Below are 18,991 nucleotides of genomic sequence, written 5' to 3'. Positions count from 1 at the left end.
GCAGGAACCGCCATGGTCCTGTGGCATCAGATGCACCCGGAAATCCTGATCTTCATGATACCAAAAAATTCCCTGCTCTAAATACAGATTTCTTGGGTTACATGAACCCAGTTCACCGATACACAGAAAAATGAACATAAACCAGCATCTGACCTGAAAACAAGACTGCTCATTTTTAATCTTCTTTTCCACAAGCACATCTCTGGCCTCCCTGTGTCACAGGATTTTTCTTTTTTTTTCTTTTTTCTATTTTTCTTTTTTTTTTTTTTGCTTTTTAGGGCTGCATCCCTGCCATGTGGAGGTTCCCAGGCTAGGGGTCTACAGCTACAGCTGCCGGCCTAAGCCAGAGCCACAGCAACCCAGGATCGGAGCCACGTCTGCGACCTACACCACAGCTCACAGCAACGCTGGATCCTTGAGCAAGGCCAGCGATCGAACCCGCAACTTCATGGTTCCTAGATGGATTCATTTCCGCTGCGCCACGACAGGAACTCCCCTGTTTTTTTTTTTTTTTTTTTGTAGTTTTTTGTTGTTGTTGTTGTTTTTTTCCCCACAGGATTTTTCAATTCCTTACAATCAACAAGGTAGACACTCAGTTATGCCCCATAAAAGAAAACATGAATTCATTTTCAGGATGGAATCTTTTTTCATTACTAGAGACCCTACCCAAATAATAAGAGAGACTAAATATAGAAATTGACTTTTCTCTACATCCCAAGACAAGGGGGGCACAAGTGTTATTTCACCAATTATGCTGATATTTCCATTTAAAAGAGTCATTCATCAATGTAAAAAAGTTACAGTACCTTTTGAATGGTTTTATGATCCTTTTCGGCTGTCTCTTTCAGACTTATAATTTCATCTTCTGTAAACAAAAGAAGAGAGAGGCCAACCATGAAATTACAAGCTTATGCCCCTGTATTCAAGCTGCCTGCTTCAGGGCAGGCTGTACACCGCTGGCAGGCCTGGTGGACGCAAGTCCTAGCAGGACTATGACCTTCACAACTGCCCTTGACATTCACAGCCTTCTTCCTGCTGTTCAGACGGCTGGTCAGATAGGGATTAAGAACTAAGTTCAAGATCCAAGTGTGGCTGAGGGCTGAAAGCTTTTCATCGAGGCTAGCAAGGGACATTTTTGCTGTTAGTCACAGCCAATACAAACTGCTTTAGCAGGTGGCACTTTAGGACTCAGTAAGAACTACCCAAACCTGAGAAAGCATTACATAGCATGTCAGAAGAGAAAGGAAACTACACTGCCATGGTATAATCTCCCATTCAAGGAATACTGTTCCCTATCTGATTTTATCAATGTTTTGCTGTAAAATTTTTATTGCCTACTCATGGCTTTTCATACTACAGATAAAGGGCAACATTTATAACTAACGTAAATACAAAGACAGCAGTTCGTGCAACTACTTCAAAGCAATCGAATTCTGGGGCTTTAAATGCAAGGTTTACCAATGTTTGTGGTATGGAAAAATGGAGGTGTAAAATATACAGATGGAAATTGCTACTTAAAATTTGTACCGAAAACTGAAATAGTAGTAGCACAGGCCAACTCTGTTTTGCCACAAAGCACACTCCAGTATAAACACTTAAATATTAAAATGTTATACATTTTAAATAATTGATTAAACACATGAAACAAAATCAGCACAAGTTTCTATCTATTTCTAAGTGATACAGAACACTTTTTTTTTTTTCCCAGGGCCAATACTTGGCTTAAAAAACACCCATGGCTAGGTGAGTAGTCCAATTTCTGTCCCACAAAAAGAATGAAAATAAAAAATAGCTGTCAAACTGATCTTTGAAATGAAACCAAACAAACATAACGTTTGGAAAAGACAAGCATGGCTATGAATGTTATGAAGCGCCCAGTGTGTGGAGTTTTCTCAAAAATGACTTTAAAATGTTACCTAATATTGAATTTTCTTTTAGATTGAGTTTGATTTCTTCTTCGAGTTCTGAAATGACTTGAAGCAGTCTCTCATTTTCCATTTTGTACTCCAAATTTTCCCTTTCTAGAGTTGCTCTTAGAGGGCAGGTGTCTTTGATAAAAGAGTCCTAAAAGATGGAGAATTCCATATTTCTTAGCGGGAAGCCAAGGATTTACATATGCAACACAAGACAATACAGATACAGAAGGGCTATCATATAATTTTCTGAATTCTATTACACACTTATAATATGAATAGTAAAAAGGAAGGAGACTAAATAGAGCTTGCTGGAAGAAAGGCTGCAGTACATTCTGTACAAAGACCACAGCACATGGGGACAGTTTATTGACAGGAATAATGCATATCATACTGTTTGTGTGCCCTCATCATTCAGGTCAATTCATTATGGAGCCTGTGTCCAGGGAGGCAGCTGGGGCCCCTCCACCCACACTTCCCTCTGTGTGTGTCTGAAGTGCTGTCCGCCCGTAACTAGGCAGGCTGGGGAGACCGGGGATGGGCAGCGCCAGGGGGTGGCAAAGTGCATGGCGAAGGAGGGGGGCTTGTTGCCTTTGTGGCATTTCCCAGTGTCAGTGCTGCCAGTGTCATGAGGAGCACATCACATGTCAAAGTGGTGACGTGTGCAGGCTGGGAGCCGCATGGAGTCCATCAGGCACACGGATATCCACACAGTTGGTTTTCTGCTTGGTGGAGGAGCCACCCAGAGGCAATTCATATTCTGAACATTAACATGGCTTTGCATGCCTGTCACACGGGGACTGTGCAGGCGTTTAATGCTATTGAAGACTTCGGTTTAAATCTCTATGCAAACAGTGATTACCTTGTAAGAAGGTTTCAGGATAACTTACAACAAAAGACTTTAAAGTTATAGTTTTAGTAAAGCAAACTCATTTACATTTTTATTATGTGCGTCTTTTGTTTAAATCTTGCCATGTCCATTATGGGAGAGGCTTTTTCTTACGCAATAGAAGCTTATTGGGACAGCTCCTCTTCTTTTCTTCTTCTTGTCTGTTTCAAAGCTATTGAAAACATCTGAATATGCTTGCTTATGGCTGTCTAGATTTTACTGCTGCACTTTTTTTAAAAAAAAAATTACAACACAGTGAATTGGAGAATGTGGTGCAGAACTTTATACTTCATGACGGTAAAATATTAATCTGATCCTGTAATCCCAAAATATTAAAAAGCATGTTTGAAAGTCATTATATTATTACTCTAAAGGAGACGGAAGGGTCTGTATGCCTGCCTGTCTTCGAAATTAATATAGACACTAGAAATACTTTTGAACTTTAATCTTCAGATGAATTACAACCTATCTTTTCATAGCAATGCCACAACTGTAAATACACAAGAATAAAGTCATCTCTCAAAAACAAAATCCTTCCACCCAATACCACTCATGTCCTTTCGAAACTATACTTTTATTTTCACTTTAGAGATACCTCAAGTAAATTATTAAAATGCTCTCTTCTGTGGTCAAAAGAAAAATAAGTGGTTACAACATTTTACGGTACATGAATAAAGCCTCAAAAAAACAAGTGACTTATTAATGAAATTAGTTATGGCAGAGTTAAGATTTAAAATAACTTTGTTAAATTTTGCACTGAGCCTCAATATAAATCTTCACAATCTTGATTCACTGTTCCATTTAAATGATTTAAGCCCAATTCACTCCAATTAATGAGAGCCAACATATCCAAGAGTTAATAAACAACATTGTTTTCTTAATAAAGACTCCCAGGCATTAGTTTTTGTCCCACATAGTTCAATTTGAGAACATCACAGCATGTACTTATAGACTAAGAAAGTCTTTTTAAAAACAATGTTTGCCTTAATAGGCTTAAGCATACATTCCCTAACAGTGGCAGAAAAGGAACATCCACAGTGGATTACGTGAGCACCCATTACTGTAAACTAAACAAGAACTATTTGAATTACTCAGATGAAGTGTAAAATGTACCATGGTAGCTGTGAACACCTAAATGGATTTTCTAAAAACCTCGCAGAAAAGCAGGAAACAAGGAAACACATCCAACTCAGGGCTTTTTTTTTTTTTTTTTTTCTTCTCTTCCTCCACTAATCCACCGACAGCCCCTGTTCCTGAGAGGTTAACCTTTAGCTCTGTCCCCACCATCTGTCAGCTGCAGGAACTGCAAGTAATTAACTATTCAGATTCCCACAGCAATGAGGACACTCATTAGCAAAATGAACAAAGGGATAGTTCTGGGCGGCTGCAGTCATCTGTTACACTCTGAGTGGCAGGTTTTGTGGTGGTGTTCCTTCTACCATCTGCCCACACCACTAGCTTTGGCTCGCTTAAGCCATGAGACGTCTTTAAAACAAACTGCATGCATAAACCAAAGTTAAGAAGGATGGAGATCATTAAAAGGTGCTTAACTAGTTAAAGCTACTTAAAGGCACATGATGGTCTAAGGTGGCTTGTGCGTCATCTATGATCCCTCTGGAATTTTAACTTTAGAAAGTAACTTGCCAGTTTAGAGTTCGTCTATCATGTAGGACTTCGGGGGGTGGTTTACGTGCTATTTCTCTTGTGAGTAGTCACAAGAAGTAGAGGATCCCTGTCCCCAGGTTTCAGAATTCCAAACTGGGTCTTGAAAGAATCATTTCTAAAAACAGGTGTACTCTAGAGCCCTGCTGCCTCAAATGTGGTCTCAGCATTAACCTGGGAGCTTTTTGAAAATGCAGAATCTCTGGCCTCAGCCCAGACCTACTGTCAGAATCTGTATCTCAACCAGAGCTGCAGGTGATCCATAGACATAATAAAGTCTGAGAGGCACTGTTTGGGGCACCACATGCGTCTTCCCAGCAGTCTCCTGTCTGCCACGTCCGCCTCTCGATCCCGCAGACTCCATGTACAGTACTTGGACATCTCAATTGGATGCTGGGGGTGGAGTGGGCGGCTGGTGCATGCCCATGCTGCGAGATAGTCACAGAGAAGAGCAGGTGCTTTCCCAAGTGAGTGACAACCAGGAAAGCGACACACTGGGGCAGTGCAGCCCTGCAGAGCTGCCACTCTTGAATGACAGCTCTGTTTCAGAACTATCAGCAACTTGCAGTGATGTTCACCTATTGGCGAGGAGTGGTGGTGGGGCTGGTTGCATAGCTCATCCATGTTGGGGTAAGAAAGAAAAATGAAAGAGTCTTTCAAAACAGCAACTCCAATTGCAGTGAAAGCACCTATGCATGTGCGAGGGCACATGGACACACATGCGCGTGCGCACACACACACACACACACCCTGACAGGCTAGCTCTGTCAGCAATCCTCAAGCCCACGTATCAGCATGGCAACCTGACAACTACAGCAGTTGTACACTCAGGTCACTGAGGGTTTTTACAGAACCTGAAAAGACATTTGGCCCTTGAATGTACTTGCTCTCAGGGAAAATTCAACATGAAGGATGTTCTGACCGGGAAAGATGAGGCTTCTGTAACTTGAAGAGCTTCCTTTTTCTGACTTCTGTTTTGCCACAAATATAAGTTAAACTAGCTGTTTATTAAACTTTCTCTTTCCTATCACATTCTCAGATTTCTCTCTAAAACGGTTCTGGTGAGAGATTATGACTACCTATTAACTATAAAGAGGTTTATGTAATTGGACTATGAATAAGAACAAACTAGAGTGATCCCTTACTGTTTACACAATGTGCTTAATTCAAGTTTTTTGCAAGTTATTCCCATTGCTACTTTGAAATTGTCTAACTGCTTCTCCAAATTTGGTTTTCCAAATCTACTTTTCGGGACTTGGTGGCTCAGGTTCTTTACACCACTAGAGGGAGCAGTTGTACCAGATGAAATTTCAAATTTAAAAGGGTATAATATATATCTTCTAGAACCCGAGTGGCCTGGAGTTCTAGAAAGGCGAGTTCTTGGAGGATTTCTTTTTTTTTTTTTCTTTTCTAGGGCCGATTCCTGCGGCATATGGAGGTTCCCAGGCTAGGGGTCGAATCAGAGCTGTAGCCGCTGGCCTATGCCAGAGCCACAGCAACGCGGGATCCCAGCCGCGTCTGCAACCTACACCACAGCTCACGGCAACGCCGGATCCTTAACCCACTGAGCAAGGCCAGGGATCGAACCTGCAACCTCATGGTTCCTAGTCGGATTTGTTAACTGCGCCACGACGGGAACTCCTTGGAGGATTTTTTAAAAATACTTTTCATTAGTTTATTTTTATATAGCCCGCGATCTGTTTTTGCAGCATTCATGGCCGCCCTCCTGAAACGTACACTAGCGTGGCTCTGCATTGCCCTCAGTCAGTCTGGCATTTTGTGGGGGTTCTAAGGAGTTGGGAGACACTATACACCCAGTCATTCAGGAATTTCTCAGCTTCCTCATATCCTAAGTGCTTACAGAGATACTGATGTGATGGTCATGGGGACAAATTACACTGAAACAACCAAAGTCTTCAGGAAGCCACCCTGAGCCAGAGAACACCTTCCCTATAGAGCGGGGGTGGGGCCTCCCACTTCTTGCTCCACCTCCTCACGAAGCCCCACCCCCTTCCTCCTTCCCCAGGACGCCCAGACCCACTGGCGAACCTGATGAGGACGTTCTGAGGTGTAAAAAACGCCAGGAAAGGCCTCATGTTTTACTGAGAGGAACTCAGTTACCAAATTGGGATGTTCTCAACCGTGCATTTCATGGAATGAAAACCGGGTGGTCATAAGGATTTGTGCATTACCTCATAATAAGTAGAATTTGTCTATTGTCAGAGAACTCAAAGCAATTCAATACAAGAGGCATCTTCCTGACTGCTGGCTAGGCAGGACTCGCTTCCCATTTCACAAACGGGAAATAAATGGGTCCAAATTGCCTTGCTAATCGATGCCGGATATTGTTAGCCAAGATAGGATTAAAAGCCAAAACTATGACTTTTTTTTTGCTTTCCAGGGCCACACTCATGGCATATGGAGGTTCCCAGGCTAGGAGTCTAATCGGAGCTGTAGCCTCCGGCCTACGCCAGAGCCACAGCAACGCAGGATCCGAGCCTACACCACAGCTCACGGCAATGCAGGATTCTCAACCAACTGAGTAAGGCCAGGGATCGAACCGGCAACCTTATGGTTCCTAGTCGGATTCGTTAACCACTGAGCCACGATGGGAACTCCAAAACTATGACTTTTCTATTAAAGTATTTCTAAAAAATAAGAGTTAATGCAGACCCAAGACAAGTAAATGCAAAAACTGGATTGCCTCTTCCTCCAAGGCAATCAGAACATGTAAAAAGAAAAAACATTCAATTCATTAATCTATGACAATAACTAATACTCCATTGCTTAAAGGATGCTCCAGTTTGGGGCTTTTTTTTTTTAGAACATAGAGAATTCTAACAGATTAAACAAAGCACTCCTTCACCAGTTAGTAAGCAAAGTCTTTTAGAGTGGTGCAAGTTCAATTCCTTATCTTTTCTAATTTTGTAGTTTTAAATAAGAATACTAGTGTAGGACTTAATAAACCATAGATTGCACTTAAAAGGCCCATTGACCTGCTAGTGTTTCTTCCTGATGTTAACACATGGCTGTATAACGTCTCAGAATTTTTCCATGCATATAAATGCATGTGTCAACATTAATGCATACACACAGGTCTTAAAATATTAATTACAACAATATATAATGATATACATATGTTCTGTAATACCATAACCTCTTATAATGTATATATATATGTATCTACATTGCAATCTTTAACTCTTACTATACACTGAGGATAAAGCTCCACCTCCTTAGATGGGCCTCTGGACTCAGCTGGACCTCTGCTCTCACGACCTCTTCAGCTTTTCCCTGCTGCATGTATTTACCTGCTGCGTTCTAGGGCTAAGTCTCCACTTCCCAGCCTGTAAACTGAGCTGTGAGATGAGGAGGTGCCCTGATGGTTGACAATGGGCTGCAGTCCTCTGGCCTCTCGGCTGGCCTCTCCTCCTCAGGCAACCCACGTCTTGCTCTTAGAACCCAGTACTAAGCGCAGGTCTGGGCTGCTGGTAGGCTGGGACAGCTGGCAGCCCAGAGCTGACTGGAGATGAAAATGAACTTGCCCTCAGGGCCCACACTTTCCAGATCCTTAAAATTCACCTCTGAGTCGGGCCTCTAAGCTCTCCTTTCTGCTTTCTCTCTTCCCATTTTTGTTCCCAACGGTCTCTTGTCTCAACAGTAAAGCAGCTCCGGGCTCCCACTGCAACAGGGAGAATAGGGCGAAAACCCTCAGAATTTTCCTTCTTGACCTGTCTACTTAAGTTCATCCTGTTCCCAGCTGGTTTCTTGGAAGCCTCTGACTGGAGACTGTTTTGTGTCTTTCAAATGATCTGGTCTGAAAAAAAGGGTGGGACGCTTCAGAATTAGAACAGAAAACTATTTACATGCTCTTCTAGTCTGGGGAAATGTTTGCAGTGGGAGATAGGTTATTTTATTTCCATTGTAAATAAAAACTGAGAATAGCTGCTCCTATTTATCATTATTGTAAGTTTTTTGGAATATGTTGTTGAGAAGGAAAGGGATGGGCTGGCTTAGGTTGTGGAGAGATATCCCCGATACATCCACTGTAGTTCCTTTACTCCCAAGCCCAAGCTTGTAGACAGCTGAACCTTCATTTGCATGTACTAAAATGAAATACTCTTTGCTTTGACACTTACAACTTTCTGAAATCCGTGTTCTTCAAATTGGTCTAGTTCTTCTCGTAATTCCTTAATAAGTTCTTCTTTCTCCCTCAGTTTCCTTAACAAGAGATTCAGCCTGGCAGTCATTGTGTCCTGCACAGATGTCTTCTTGTCTTCCGCCTCAAAGAACTGCTGTGGGGGGGAAAGCAGTGTTAAAAGTCAGACCCTAGGCTAGCAGCAGCAGAAACCGTTTCATGTTTTATTATTTAAGCTCCGGCCTTATAAACTTATTTTATTTTTGCAACTTTCACACAGGCTTTAGTAAATAACTATAGGTATACTGAACGACAGGCTAAAGCATCATGGATGCAGCACAGGGCTATCCTGTTAAAGACAAACCACCATGTCTTCGTCTAACAGCATCAGCCATGCCAATACCAATACCAGTAAGAGTAAACCCTAAGAGTATCTCCATATCATGACTATGAATGTCCTACCTCTAGAAAGGAAGCTTGCAAAAATTTTGAGTATGTAAAAAAGGAAGTGTACCTCAATGGTGCAGCAAACTCCCTCAGTGGTTTGGAACGGAGATGTGGAAAAAAAGAAATACCGTTTCCTCACAGCCTGTTTTAGGCATTGAGAGCCTCGCCTATTTGCAGTCCTTGCTCAGCAGAAGTATATCACAAAACCAAAACAAGGAAAAATGCTTTAAAAACGGATGCCGTTATTTACTTCCAACATATCAAAATCTCTGTTTCAACTCCGACATGCAAAAACATTTTGTCCATTTTGGACTCTTTTGGGAATTATGGAAGAATTACTCTACTTTTACCATTTGTTTGTTCCTAATACATTAAGACACATGTACAGGAAATAAAATAAAACTTAACCATATCTGCTATTATACTTAATATTATATTTCTTTTCTTTTCTTGGCTGTGCCCACAGCATACAGAAGTTCCCAGGCCAGGGACAGAACCTGCATCACAGCAGTAAACCTGAGCCACAGTGGTGACAACACTGGGTCCTTAATGCACCAGGCCACAAAAGAACTCCTTAATACTATATTTCAAAGAGTTAGACTGACAAACTAAAACTGTTCTCATATTACATGATGAATACAAGCAGACTAAGAAGAAGAATATATCGAGGTAGCACTGAAGAGCATACCACTGACAGTCTACACAGCACTAATGAAAAAAATCAGTAAATGTATAGGCTGCAGAATTGAAAAGAGTGAAAACAGAACAATCCATAGGACAGTATTAGCTGTTTGATGGAGTGATTTTAAAGGAGAGCGTTGTGGATGAAGATCTATTCTTCCATCTAGTCTTTTCCTTTCACTTTTTTTTTAATTAAAAAAAAATTTTTTTAGGGCTGCACTTGTGGCATATGGAGGTTTGCCGTAGCCAGAGCAATGTCAGATCTGAACAACGTCTATAAACTAGACCGCAGCTCATGGCAACGCTGGATCCTTAATCCACAGAGCGAGGCCAGGGATTGAACCTACATTCTCATGAATACCGGTTCCAACCCGCTGAGCCACAGTGGGAACTCCCTTTTTAAAGGCCAGGGGAGGGTGTGTGATCAGCTTGTGCAAAATTCTCAGGTGGGCAGGTGGGGAGGTAACAGGGCGGGGTCACAGGGGTTAACATGACCCCTCCTTAGGTATCAGGAGGCCTGGGAGCTATGTGCTCATGGTCATTAAGTAGTTAACATCCTCTGCCTGGTGGAGGGGCTCGCATCTGTAAAACAACTCAGGAAGTGTGCCCCAGACAGTTATCCAGGTACTTTAGGGAGGAGCTACGGCAGAGGGTGTGGGGGTAGGGTCTGTCTCAGGAAGGCCCTTTAGGGTCACAGGCCTTGTCTTGTTCCCCTGGACAACTGTAACGGCCCTTAACGCACCTCCTGCCTCTTCTTTCGTCCTCTCCAGCCAGTCTCCACACTGCGGCCCAAGTGATCTTTCCTCATCTCCCTCAGGCTAACGTCCAACCTCTTGGCACAATGGCCAAAACAGCACCCCTCACAGTCTGCCGCTGGCCCCTGACATGTGCCCACCTGGCATTTTATTGGTGCTGATGCTCAGAATGCAACTTCTCAGAAGCACCGTGGGACCACAGGTCTCCATGCACTTGGAATTCTAGGCCGCCTAAGAAGCTCTTCCTTGTCGATCTCCTGAGTAGCATTAGAATAAGCTGGCCTGGGTCTGCAGACCAGCTCTGTCACTTAGTAGCTTTGTGACCTTGAACAAGTTCCTTAAATCCCCTATGTCCCAATTTTATCATCTGTAAAGTGGGACAAATAGTAACATTATTGGAATTGTGAGAATTAAATCAGATAATGCATGTAAACAAATTTGGTCAGTGTCCACAGCACCATCAGCTCCCAGGAAGTATTACATCTTAGCATCTATTATTGCTGTTGCTATTTGACATCCAAAGATGGATGTCGCCTGCTCTGGGAAGCCTTGACATCCTTCCCCTGTCCACCGCCTCTCACTGCTGGGCTCGTTCCATGTCTTACAAACCCTCTTCTTCAGTCCATTGTTTATTTTTTGGTTTTTTTTGCTCATTAATTTTTTTTTTTTTTGTCTTTTGTCTTTGTTGTTGTTGTTGTTGTTGTTGTTGTTGCTATTTCTTGGGCCGCTCCTGCGGCATATGGAGGTTCCCAGGCTAGGGGTCGAATCGGAGCTGTAGCCACCGGCCTATGCCAGAGCCACAGCAACGCGGGATCCGAGCCGAGTCTGCAACCTACACCACAGCTCACGGCAACGCCGGATCGTTAACCCACTGAGCAAGGGCAGGGACCGAACCCGCAACCTCATGGTTCCTAGTCGGATTCGTTAACCACTGCGCCACGACGGGAACTCCTGCTCATTAATTTTTATGTTCTGAAACAGATGGATTTATTTTCCTCCTAAATACAGCAAAACAAAGATGCTTCCCACAACCTGGCCTGGCCATCTCCTTGATGACATGACACAATGCACCCTTGGGAGTTCATTGAAAATCCCGCCAGGAAGCACACTGAGATGCTGCACACACTCAGCAGCGCTGGGGCCAACCTGCCTTTGGGATGCGCTCAGCCCCTGTGGATTTCAGGGCAGGGAGGGCCACAGTTCACTGGAAGAACAAAAAGTTTCACCTTTGACATTTCATAAACAAATCATAAGGGCCAAACACATTGAATTCATTTCTGCTCAACTCCAGGAATGTTTCTGATGTTCTACTACTGTTTATTGGATGAGCCGGGCTCAAGACGAGGCAAGCAGAAAGCAGGGTTTTGTTTTTTTTTCACCACCTTTTCAAATCTGTCTCATGTTTCAACCTCTTAGCAGAACTCTCAGGAAAGTGGCATGGCTTTTTTTCTTAAAAAAAAAAAAAAACCCAAAACAAACAAACAAAACCCCCAAACTATTAGACAATAACAATAACATTGAATAAAAGAAAGAAAAAAACCCCATCAAAACTCAACCCCCCAAATCCCAAATCAGCTTACCCTTACCCATCAAAGCTCCTGACTTTCCCAGCTCTGGCCTCCCTTAGACTTGCAGACTGCAGGGGAAGGGAAGGGGTTGAGTCTGACTTCCTTTTCTAGTATCCAGAGATTGGTCGAACACCAGCATAGGTGTTGCCATGAAGGTATTTTTCATGTGAGGTTAACATTGAAATCAACAGACTCTGAGTAAAGCAGATAACTCTCCATACAGTGGGTGGGCCTCATCCAACCAGTTGAAGGCTTTCTGAGAAAGACTGAGATTCCCCAGAGGAAGAGGGAATTCTATCTGCAGAGTGGCTTCAGACTCGAGCTGTAATATCAGTTCTTCCCTGGGTCTCCAGCTTGTTGGCCTACTCTTCAGATTGCAGCCTTGCCAGCCTCTATAACCACAGGAGCCGGGGCCTTAAATCTCCACACACATAAATCTCTCTCTCCACAGACATACCCCACCGGTTCTCTTTCCCTGGAAAATCCTGACCAACGCAATATCTACAAAAAAAAAACAATATCTACAAAAAAGAACATTCACACCAACACCTCCTCTTCCAACCCAACACCATCGTGTTTATTATGGCTTGTCTCCTTTCCATAGCACAATCCATTCTCTGGCTATAAGCAAACTGGTGCTCAATGACCTAACCTCTGCTTCATCCTCCCTCCATGTCCTCCAATCTCCTGATCATGCTGCACCCCGAGGGCCTGGCTCTGAGGCAGGAAACCGAGAGGGGAAGGAGGCAGGAAAGTGGAAGTTCTTGGGCCAGGGATCGAACCTGCACCACAGCAGTGACCTGAGCCATGGCAATGACAATGCTGGATCCTTAACCCTCTGTGCCACAGGATAACTCCCTGGACTTTAATTCTTTTGGTTATACAAGAACATTTAATATTTGTATTTAATGTTTCTTTTGGCATTTGAAAGTGAGAAAGTGTTAATATTCAAATCTGGGGCATAACTGTTGGCTTTTTATTATTAGAATAATTTTATGATGTTATTTGACCTCATGGGCAAAACCTCCTGACAGACAATATTGGTCAACACAGCTGGACATAAATGTGGGGTGAGAAATAGACGAGGAACAAAGTGACCTTGGAGTTTAATGTAAATGATGCATTCTTCTAACCCGAGGCTGAGTTTCCTGGGGCACCAGCAGTCTCGGGATCCGCAGAAGAGGTGTGGTTAGTTCTGAGAAGCTGCATCAGGAAGCAGGGAGCAGGGCTTTCCTCTCCCCCAAGGCTCAGACACACACCTGGTTGATCACAGGCTCAATGGTTGCGTTCAATGTGTTAAGAGAAGAAGAAAAACCCGAGGAGTGTTGTTTCCTTCCATGCGGAGTAACAGCCTCCATCGATTATCTGCTTAAGGCCTTGGAAGAAGGAACTTGGTCACATCTTGGCTGTCCCCTTCCCCTTCCCCTTCCCTTTCTCTTTGGGGATCAGACGCTCTGCCCTGGCAGGAAAAGAACCACCCCCCCCCGGCCCATCGCTGCCTGTGATGGGCGATAACCCGCCAAATTCTGGGCTTTAGCACTGAGTAGCCTGTTTTGCTTTTGCTTTTTGCTTTCTAGGGCCGCACTCACGGCATATGGAGGTTCCCAGGCTAGGGGTCCAATCGGAGCTGTAGCTGCCAGTCTACACCACAGCCACAGCAACATGGGATCTGAGCCATGTCTTTAACCTACACCACAGCTCACGGCAATGCAGATCTTTAACCCAATGAGTGAGGCCAGGGATCGAACCTGCATCCTCACAGACACTAGCTGTGTTCATAACTTGCTGAGCCACAATGGGAACTCCCGAGTAGCCTGTTTTTCAGTGAAACATATCTTGATCTGCTGACTCCCTGACTATATATATATATGTGTGTGTGTGTGTATATATACATACATATGTATATATAGATACACATTTATACACACACACACACACACACACATATATATTTTGTCTTTTCTAGGGCCACACCCACGGCATATGGAGGTTCCCAGGCTAGGGGTCGAATCAGAGCTGTAGCCGCCGGCCTACACCACAGCCACAGCAACGTGGGATCCAAGCCATGTCTGCAACCTACTCCACAGCTCACGGCAACACAGAATCCTTAACTCACTGAGTGAGGCCAGGGATGGAACCCGCAACCTCATGGTTCCTAGCTGGATTCGTTAACCACTGAGCCACGATAGGAACTCCCTGACTATATTTTTTAACTGCTCCAGAACCTGGGTAGGAAAGATGGATATTATTTATTATTAAGTCTCAAAAACACTCCAATCATGTTCATCTTCCAAGTTTGCAGATCTAAGCAGGTCATGAAAGCTACTCAAAACTCTACAATGATTCTTTGAGGTCTTTGAGTTAAAATATAAATTCCAAAAGATGCCTTCTCTGTATCACCTCTCGTGACTTTCTCCCAGCCCTCCTGTCTTCCAGGCATACAAGGACCAGCAGTCAGTCCCCGGGGGGTGCCTTGATCCTTAACGCCTCTGTCAAACGGGTCACTTCCCTGTCTTTCTCCCATGTTCCTTAAACTCACCAAAATTAATCGTCATTTGTTGGTGCCCAGTGTGGGTCTCCCTAAACGTGCCTCAGTGGCATAAGGACTATTTTGAATTAAGGTTCCTTAAGACATGGCCAACTCAAGAGGGATGCTCTGACCCTCTTGTCCATCTCCGAGAGCAGGAAATAAATTTTCCATAAGAAAGGTCCCCTCGCTGTCTCTGGAGGTAGATGGTCACCATTATCACTAGAGAGAGAGAGAATCTGGGCTGAGAAACCTATATTAATCAGTCTTGTTACTTCTTTAATTGACAACTCCAAGCCCAAAGTCTGTTTAGATTCTTTTCTCATTGGGCATCCAAAACCTGAATTTCTTTGTCCTGTCAATTCCTCACAAATGAATTTTTTCTTTGTCTAAAAAGTATCAAAGCTGCCTCCTTTGGTCACTTCTTAGGTCTGGTTTCTTTGCAGCCTCTATGTGCACTAATGAAAGTTTGTTCCTTTTTCTCCAGTGAATCTGTTTTGTGTCAATAGTATCATTAGCCCAGCCACAGGATCTCAGGAGGGGAACCCTCCTGCACTGCTGGTGGGGATGTAAACTGGTGCAACCACTACGAAGGACAGTATGGAGATTCCTTAAAAAACTAAATATAGAGTTAACACATGATCCAGCAAGCCCACTCCTGGACATATATCCAGAGAAAACCATAATTTGAAAAGATACATGCACCGCAATGTCCATTGCAGTGCTATTTACAACAGCCAAGACATGGAAGGAAACTAAATGTCCATCGACAGAAGAATGGATAAAGAAGACGTGGTACATATATACAATGGAATATTACTCAGCCATAAAAAGAACAAAATAATGCCATTTGCAGCAATGTGGCTGGACCTAGAGATTATCATACTGAGTGAAGTAAGTCATATAGAGACAAATACCATATGATAGTACTCATATGTGAAAGCTAATAAAAACGATATAAAAGAACTTATTTATAAAACAGAAATGAACTCACAGATTTCAAAACCAGTCTATGGTTATCACAGGTGAAACCACTAGGGGGATGGAAGAATTGGGAGGGTGGGAATAACACATACACATGATTAACAAGAACCTACTGCACAGCACAGAAAAATCGACTCGTTGTTTGTAATAACCTAAACAGAAAAAAAATGAATGGATATATTTATATGAATGACTGGTTCACTTTACTGTAACCTGAAACTAATACATTGTAAGTCAACTCTACTCCAATAAAAGTAAAAAAAAAAAAAAAAAAAAAAAAAAAGAACTCATGAGGGGTAGATGGGGAAATTTCTCTCCCACCCCCACCCTCACCCCCTTCAAGACTTAGTTCAAGAATCACTTCCTCTTGAAAATCTTAACTATCATCCCAAACCCTCAGAGTCAGGCACCCGTCAAGTATAAACCTCTCCTCTGGACTAGAATCGCCAAGTTTCTTGTCTTTCATGAGCACTAGATTATGAACAACTTGAGTGCAAGGACTGCCTTTGTCTCTGCTACAGACCCAGATGATGGAACAACATCTGAGCAAAAGAACAGTTATAGCTCTTAACATCATGCACTGCCTTTGCTCTAGGAAGTCTGTACTAGGAACTCATGACCTCTATCCAGTACCATGGTGTAGGTCAAGTTCTCTTGGCACTTTTCTTTCGTTATTACAGTTGATTTACAGTGTTCTGTTGATTTCTGCTGTACAGCAAAGTGACCCAGTCATACATAGTCTTGGCACCTGTCTTAGTTATATTCTTCCCTTTATTCAACAAACATATGCCCTATACCTATTACAGGCCAGGCTCTCTGCCAGGAGCAGAGACCAAAGATAAATAAAGCTCAGACCCTGGTCCATAGGCACAAAGAGTCTAGTGTGAAGACCAACCCATAAATGGATACTAGTGATACAATTCAGTGTGTCAACTATCCAGGAGAGAAAGAACACTTGAGCAAGAAGGGACATGATGTGAAAATTCTAGGGAGGTGACTAATAAGGTTACGGAATGAGGTGTTGAGAGGGAGACAGGTGACTGCAAGCAGCTCCTTATCGCAGGAGGCTGAAGATTTTGCCAGGAAGTAGGAGATAAGAGTGGAGAGATGTAAGAGCCTCCTGGGCCATACCGTGGGTTTAGATGTCATCCTGTAGGTGTGGAGATTTGCTGAGGGTTGTAAACAAGGGCAGGATATGACAGGATTCATTTTTTCAAAGGACCACTCATTTGCCTGGGCAGACAATGAACGTTAGGAGACCAAGCGGGGTAAGAAGGTAACAGCCACAGTCCAGGGCTGCCTGCACTAGTTCAGGGCAAGGCAAGGAAGATGGATTCAGGAGGTTAAAAGACTGGCAAGATTTGATAACTCACTGAAAATGAAGGTGTATCTGTTATCCACGTGGCGTCTCAGTTTTACCACACACTAAGTGGCTTAAAACTCACACATACATTATCTCAGTTTCTGTGGGCCAGGCATCCAAGCATAAATTAGGTGGGTTCTCTGCTGAGGGGCTACAAGGCTACAATCAAAGTGTCATTTGGAGCTGTGGTCTCATCTGAGGCTCGAGGAAGAAGGGGTCTGGGTCCGTGGCCACCCAGGTTCTTGGAAGGAAGCACAGGACTGAGGGCTTCAGTTTCTTGCTGCCCTCAGCTCCACAGGCCTCCTGCAGGTCTTTGCCTGTAAATGTGGGGGCTCCCCAACACAGCCTCCTGCTTCATCCATGCCATCAAAGCAGAGAGACCGGCCAGACAGAAGCTATACTCCTACATAATATAATCATCAGGGCACCTTTTCTGTGCTCTGTTGGTTAGAATGGTTAGAAGCAAGTCCCACATCCTACCTGCACTCAAAGAGGCAGGGGGTGATCATACAGGACAAAGAGCAGAGTTAAGGTGGAAGATGCTTCTAACAGTTTGTGTCATGGTGAGTTTGTGGTGACTTATTTTATAACTCTTTATAGAGTCTTTAGTTTCTTGCCATTTCACCTAGGCAGTGTTCTTTCTCATCCGCTTTTCAACAAAAAGCCTCATTCAGGACATTAACAGTGCTCCTGGGAAGGGAAGTGCTCTTGTTCCAAGAAGACGCACCCTGCCCCTGGCAGAAGCTCATCTTGGTTTCAGAATCCAGAAAATTTAATCCCCTCCAAATGCCAAAATGTTGGTATTTTATTGCATAAAACTGTTATTAGGACTTTTTGAAAAAATATCAAATAAAAATCACTTAACACCCCAAAAATATTTGCCACATTAAAATTTGGAATCTTAAGTCAGTACTTCCATTAGAAAGGGTTCTTCCGTAGCTCTGCAACCCTCGAGAGGTGGAAGAAAACAACAATCAACACAGCAAGGCTTCTATTGCAAGAATAAATGCTCTTGGAGCTCCAAGTGTGGCTCAGTAGGTTAAGAATCCAATGCGGTGTCCATGAGGATGGGGGATCGATCCCTGGCCTTGCTCAGTGGGTTAAGGATCTGGCATTGCTGCAAGCTATGGTGAAGGTCACCGATGCAGCTCAGATCCAGTGTTACTGAGGCTGTGGCATAGGCTGGCAGCTGCAGCTCTGATTCTACCCCTACCCTGGGAACTTCCATATGCCATAAGTGTGGCCCTAAAAAAAAAAAAAAGAATAAGTACTCTTCTTGTTCAAAGACTTTTAAAAACAAATTTACCATTTTAACAAACTCATTTTTAACATGACAGCTGTATTTTTCTGCAATGCATTTGAATTTAACTCTAGAATTTTTTTGCCTTTTTATAGAAATACAATAAATATGTTATAGGAGTTCCCACTGTGGCTCAGGGGGTTATGAACTTGACATAGCATCCATGAGGATATGGGTTTGATCTCTGGCCTCAATCAGTGGATGAAGGAACCAGCATTGCCACAAGCTGTGGCAGAGGTCACAGATGGGGCTTGGATCCAGCATTGCTGTGGCTGTGGTGTAGGCTGGCAGCTGCAGCTCCAATTCAACCCCTAGCCTGGAAACTCCCATATGTCATCACAGGTGTGACCATTAAATTGAAAGAAAAAAAAAATGTTACACATGAAGCTCTTTGCACAGTGCCTGGACCATAGCAAATAAGTCACTAAGTGATAACTGCTTTCATCGTCATTAATTATCTGCCTAGGGAAAAGGAGGAAGTTTCCCCAAGGACTGTCACCTACAGTCCTATAACTAATGCCGCGAAACCAATGCCACGTAGACAAAAGAAGAACTGGAGCCCAGACTATGTTAGATTCAAGGAGACCAGGTCTGCATAGACCAATGGAGGTACAGCTTATCCAGGACTCTCTGTACTCTTCAGGGTAATCATCCCTCCATCCCCCTCTTCTCCTTCAGATTCCCCCCAGCAGCCAGTTCCCTAAGGTCCTCTGTCTAACCCAGATTTTACTCACAGAAGAAAGACCACCGTGGTGCCTAGGACC

At 43.4% G+C, this 18,991-nt stretch overlaps 1 protein-coding gene across 9 annotated transcripts in view; it reads right to left on the bottom strand.

Annotated features, from left to right (window-relative positions):
- Window positions 1-18,991, bottom strand: part of C10H10orf67 (chromosome 10 C10orf67 homolog) — a 160,387-nt gene that overhangs the window by 95,252 nt on the left and 46,144 nt on the right. For 7 of the 9 annotated variants that reach the window (XR_014818012.1, XR_001299314.3, XR_014818011.1 and 4 more), the window contains exons 5-7: window positions 8,604-8,759; window positions 1,917-2,064; window positions 807-865 (exon numbers count right to left, since the gene is read on the bottom strand). Coding sequence is in view for 4 of the 9 variants with exons in the window: in XM_084980399.1 (XP_084836525.1) it covers window positions 807-865; window positions 1,917-2,064; window positions 8,604-8,759 (363 nt within the window). In the remaining 5 variants the exon portion in view is untranslated. Of the gene's footprint in view, window positions 1-806; window positions 866-1,916; window positions 2,065-6,513; window positions 6,655-8,603; window positions 8,760-18,991 lie in introns of those variants that run through there. The other 2 variants (XR_014818013.1, XM_084980400.1) reach the window with 2 other exon arrangements.

This window comes from Sus scrofa, chromosome 10 (genome assembly GCF_054392235.1).
Source record: "Sus scrofa isolate SSC_HxYL_T2T_F1_AM1 chromosome 10, Sscrofa_HxYL_maternal_Yorkshire_Landrace_v2.0, whole genome shotgun sequence".
NCBI classification, from domain to species: domain Eukaryota; kingdom Metazoa; phylum Chordata; class Mammalia; order Artiodactyla; family Suidae; genus Sus; species Sus scrofa.
This window is presented reverse-complemented; position numbering and strand designations above follow the sequence as displayed.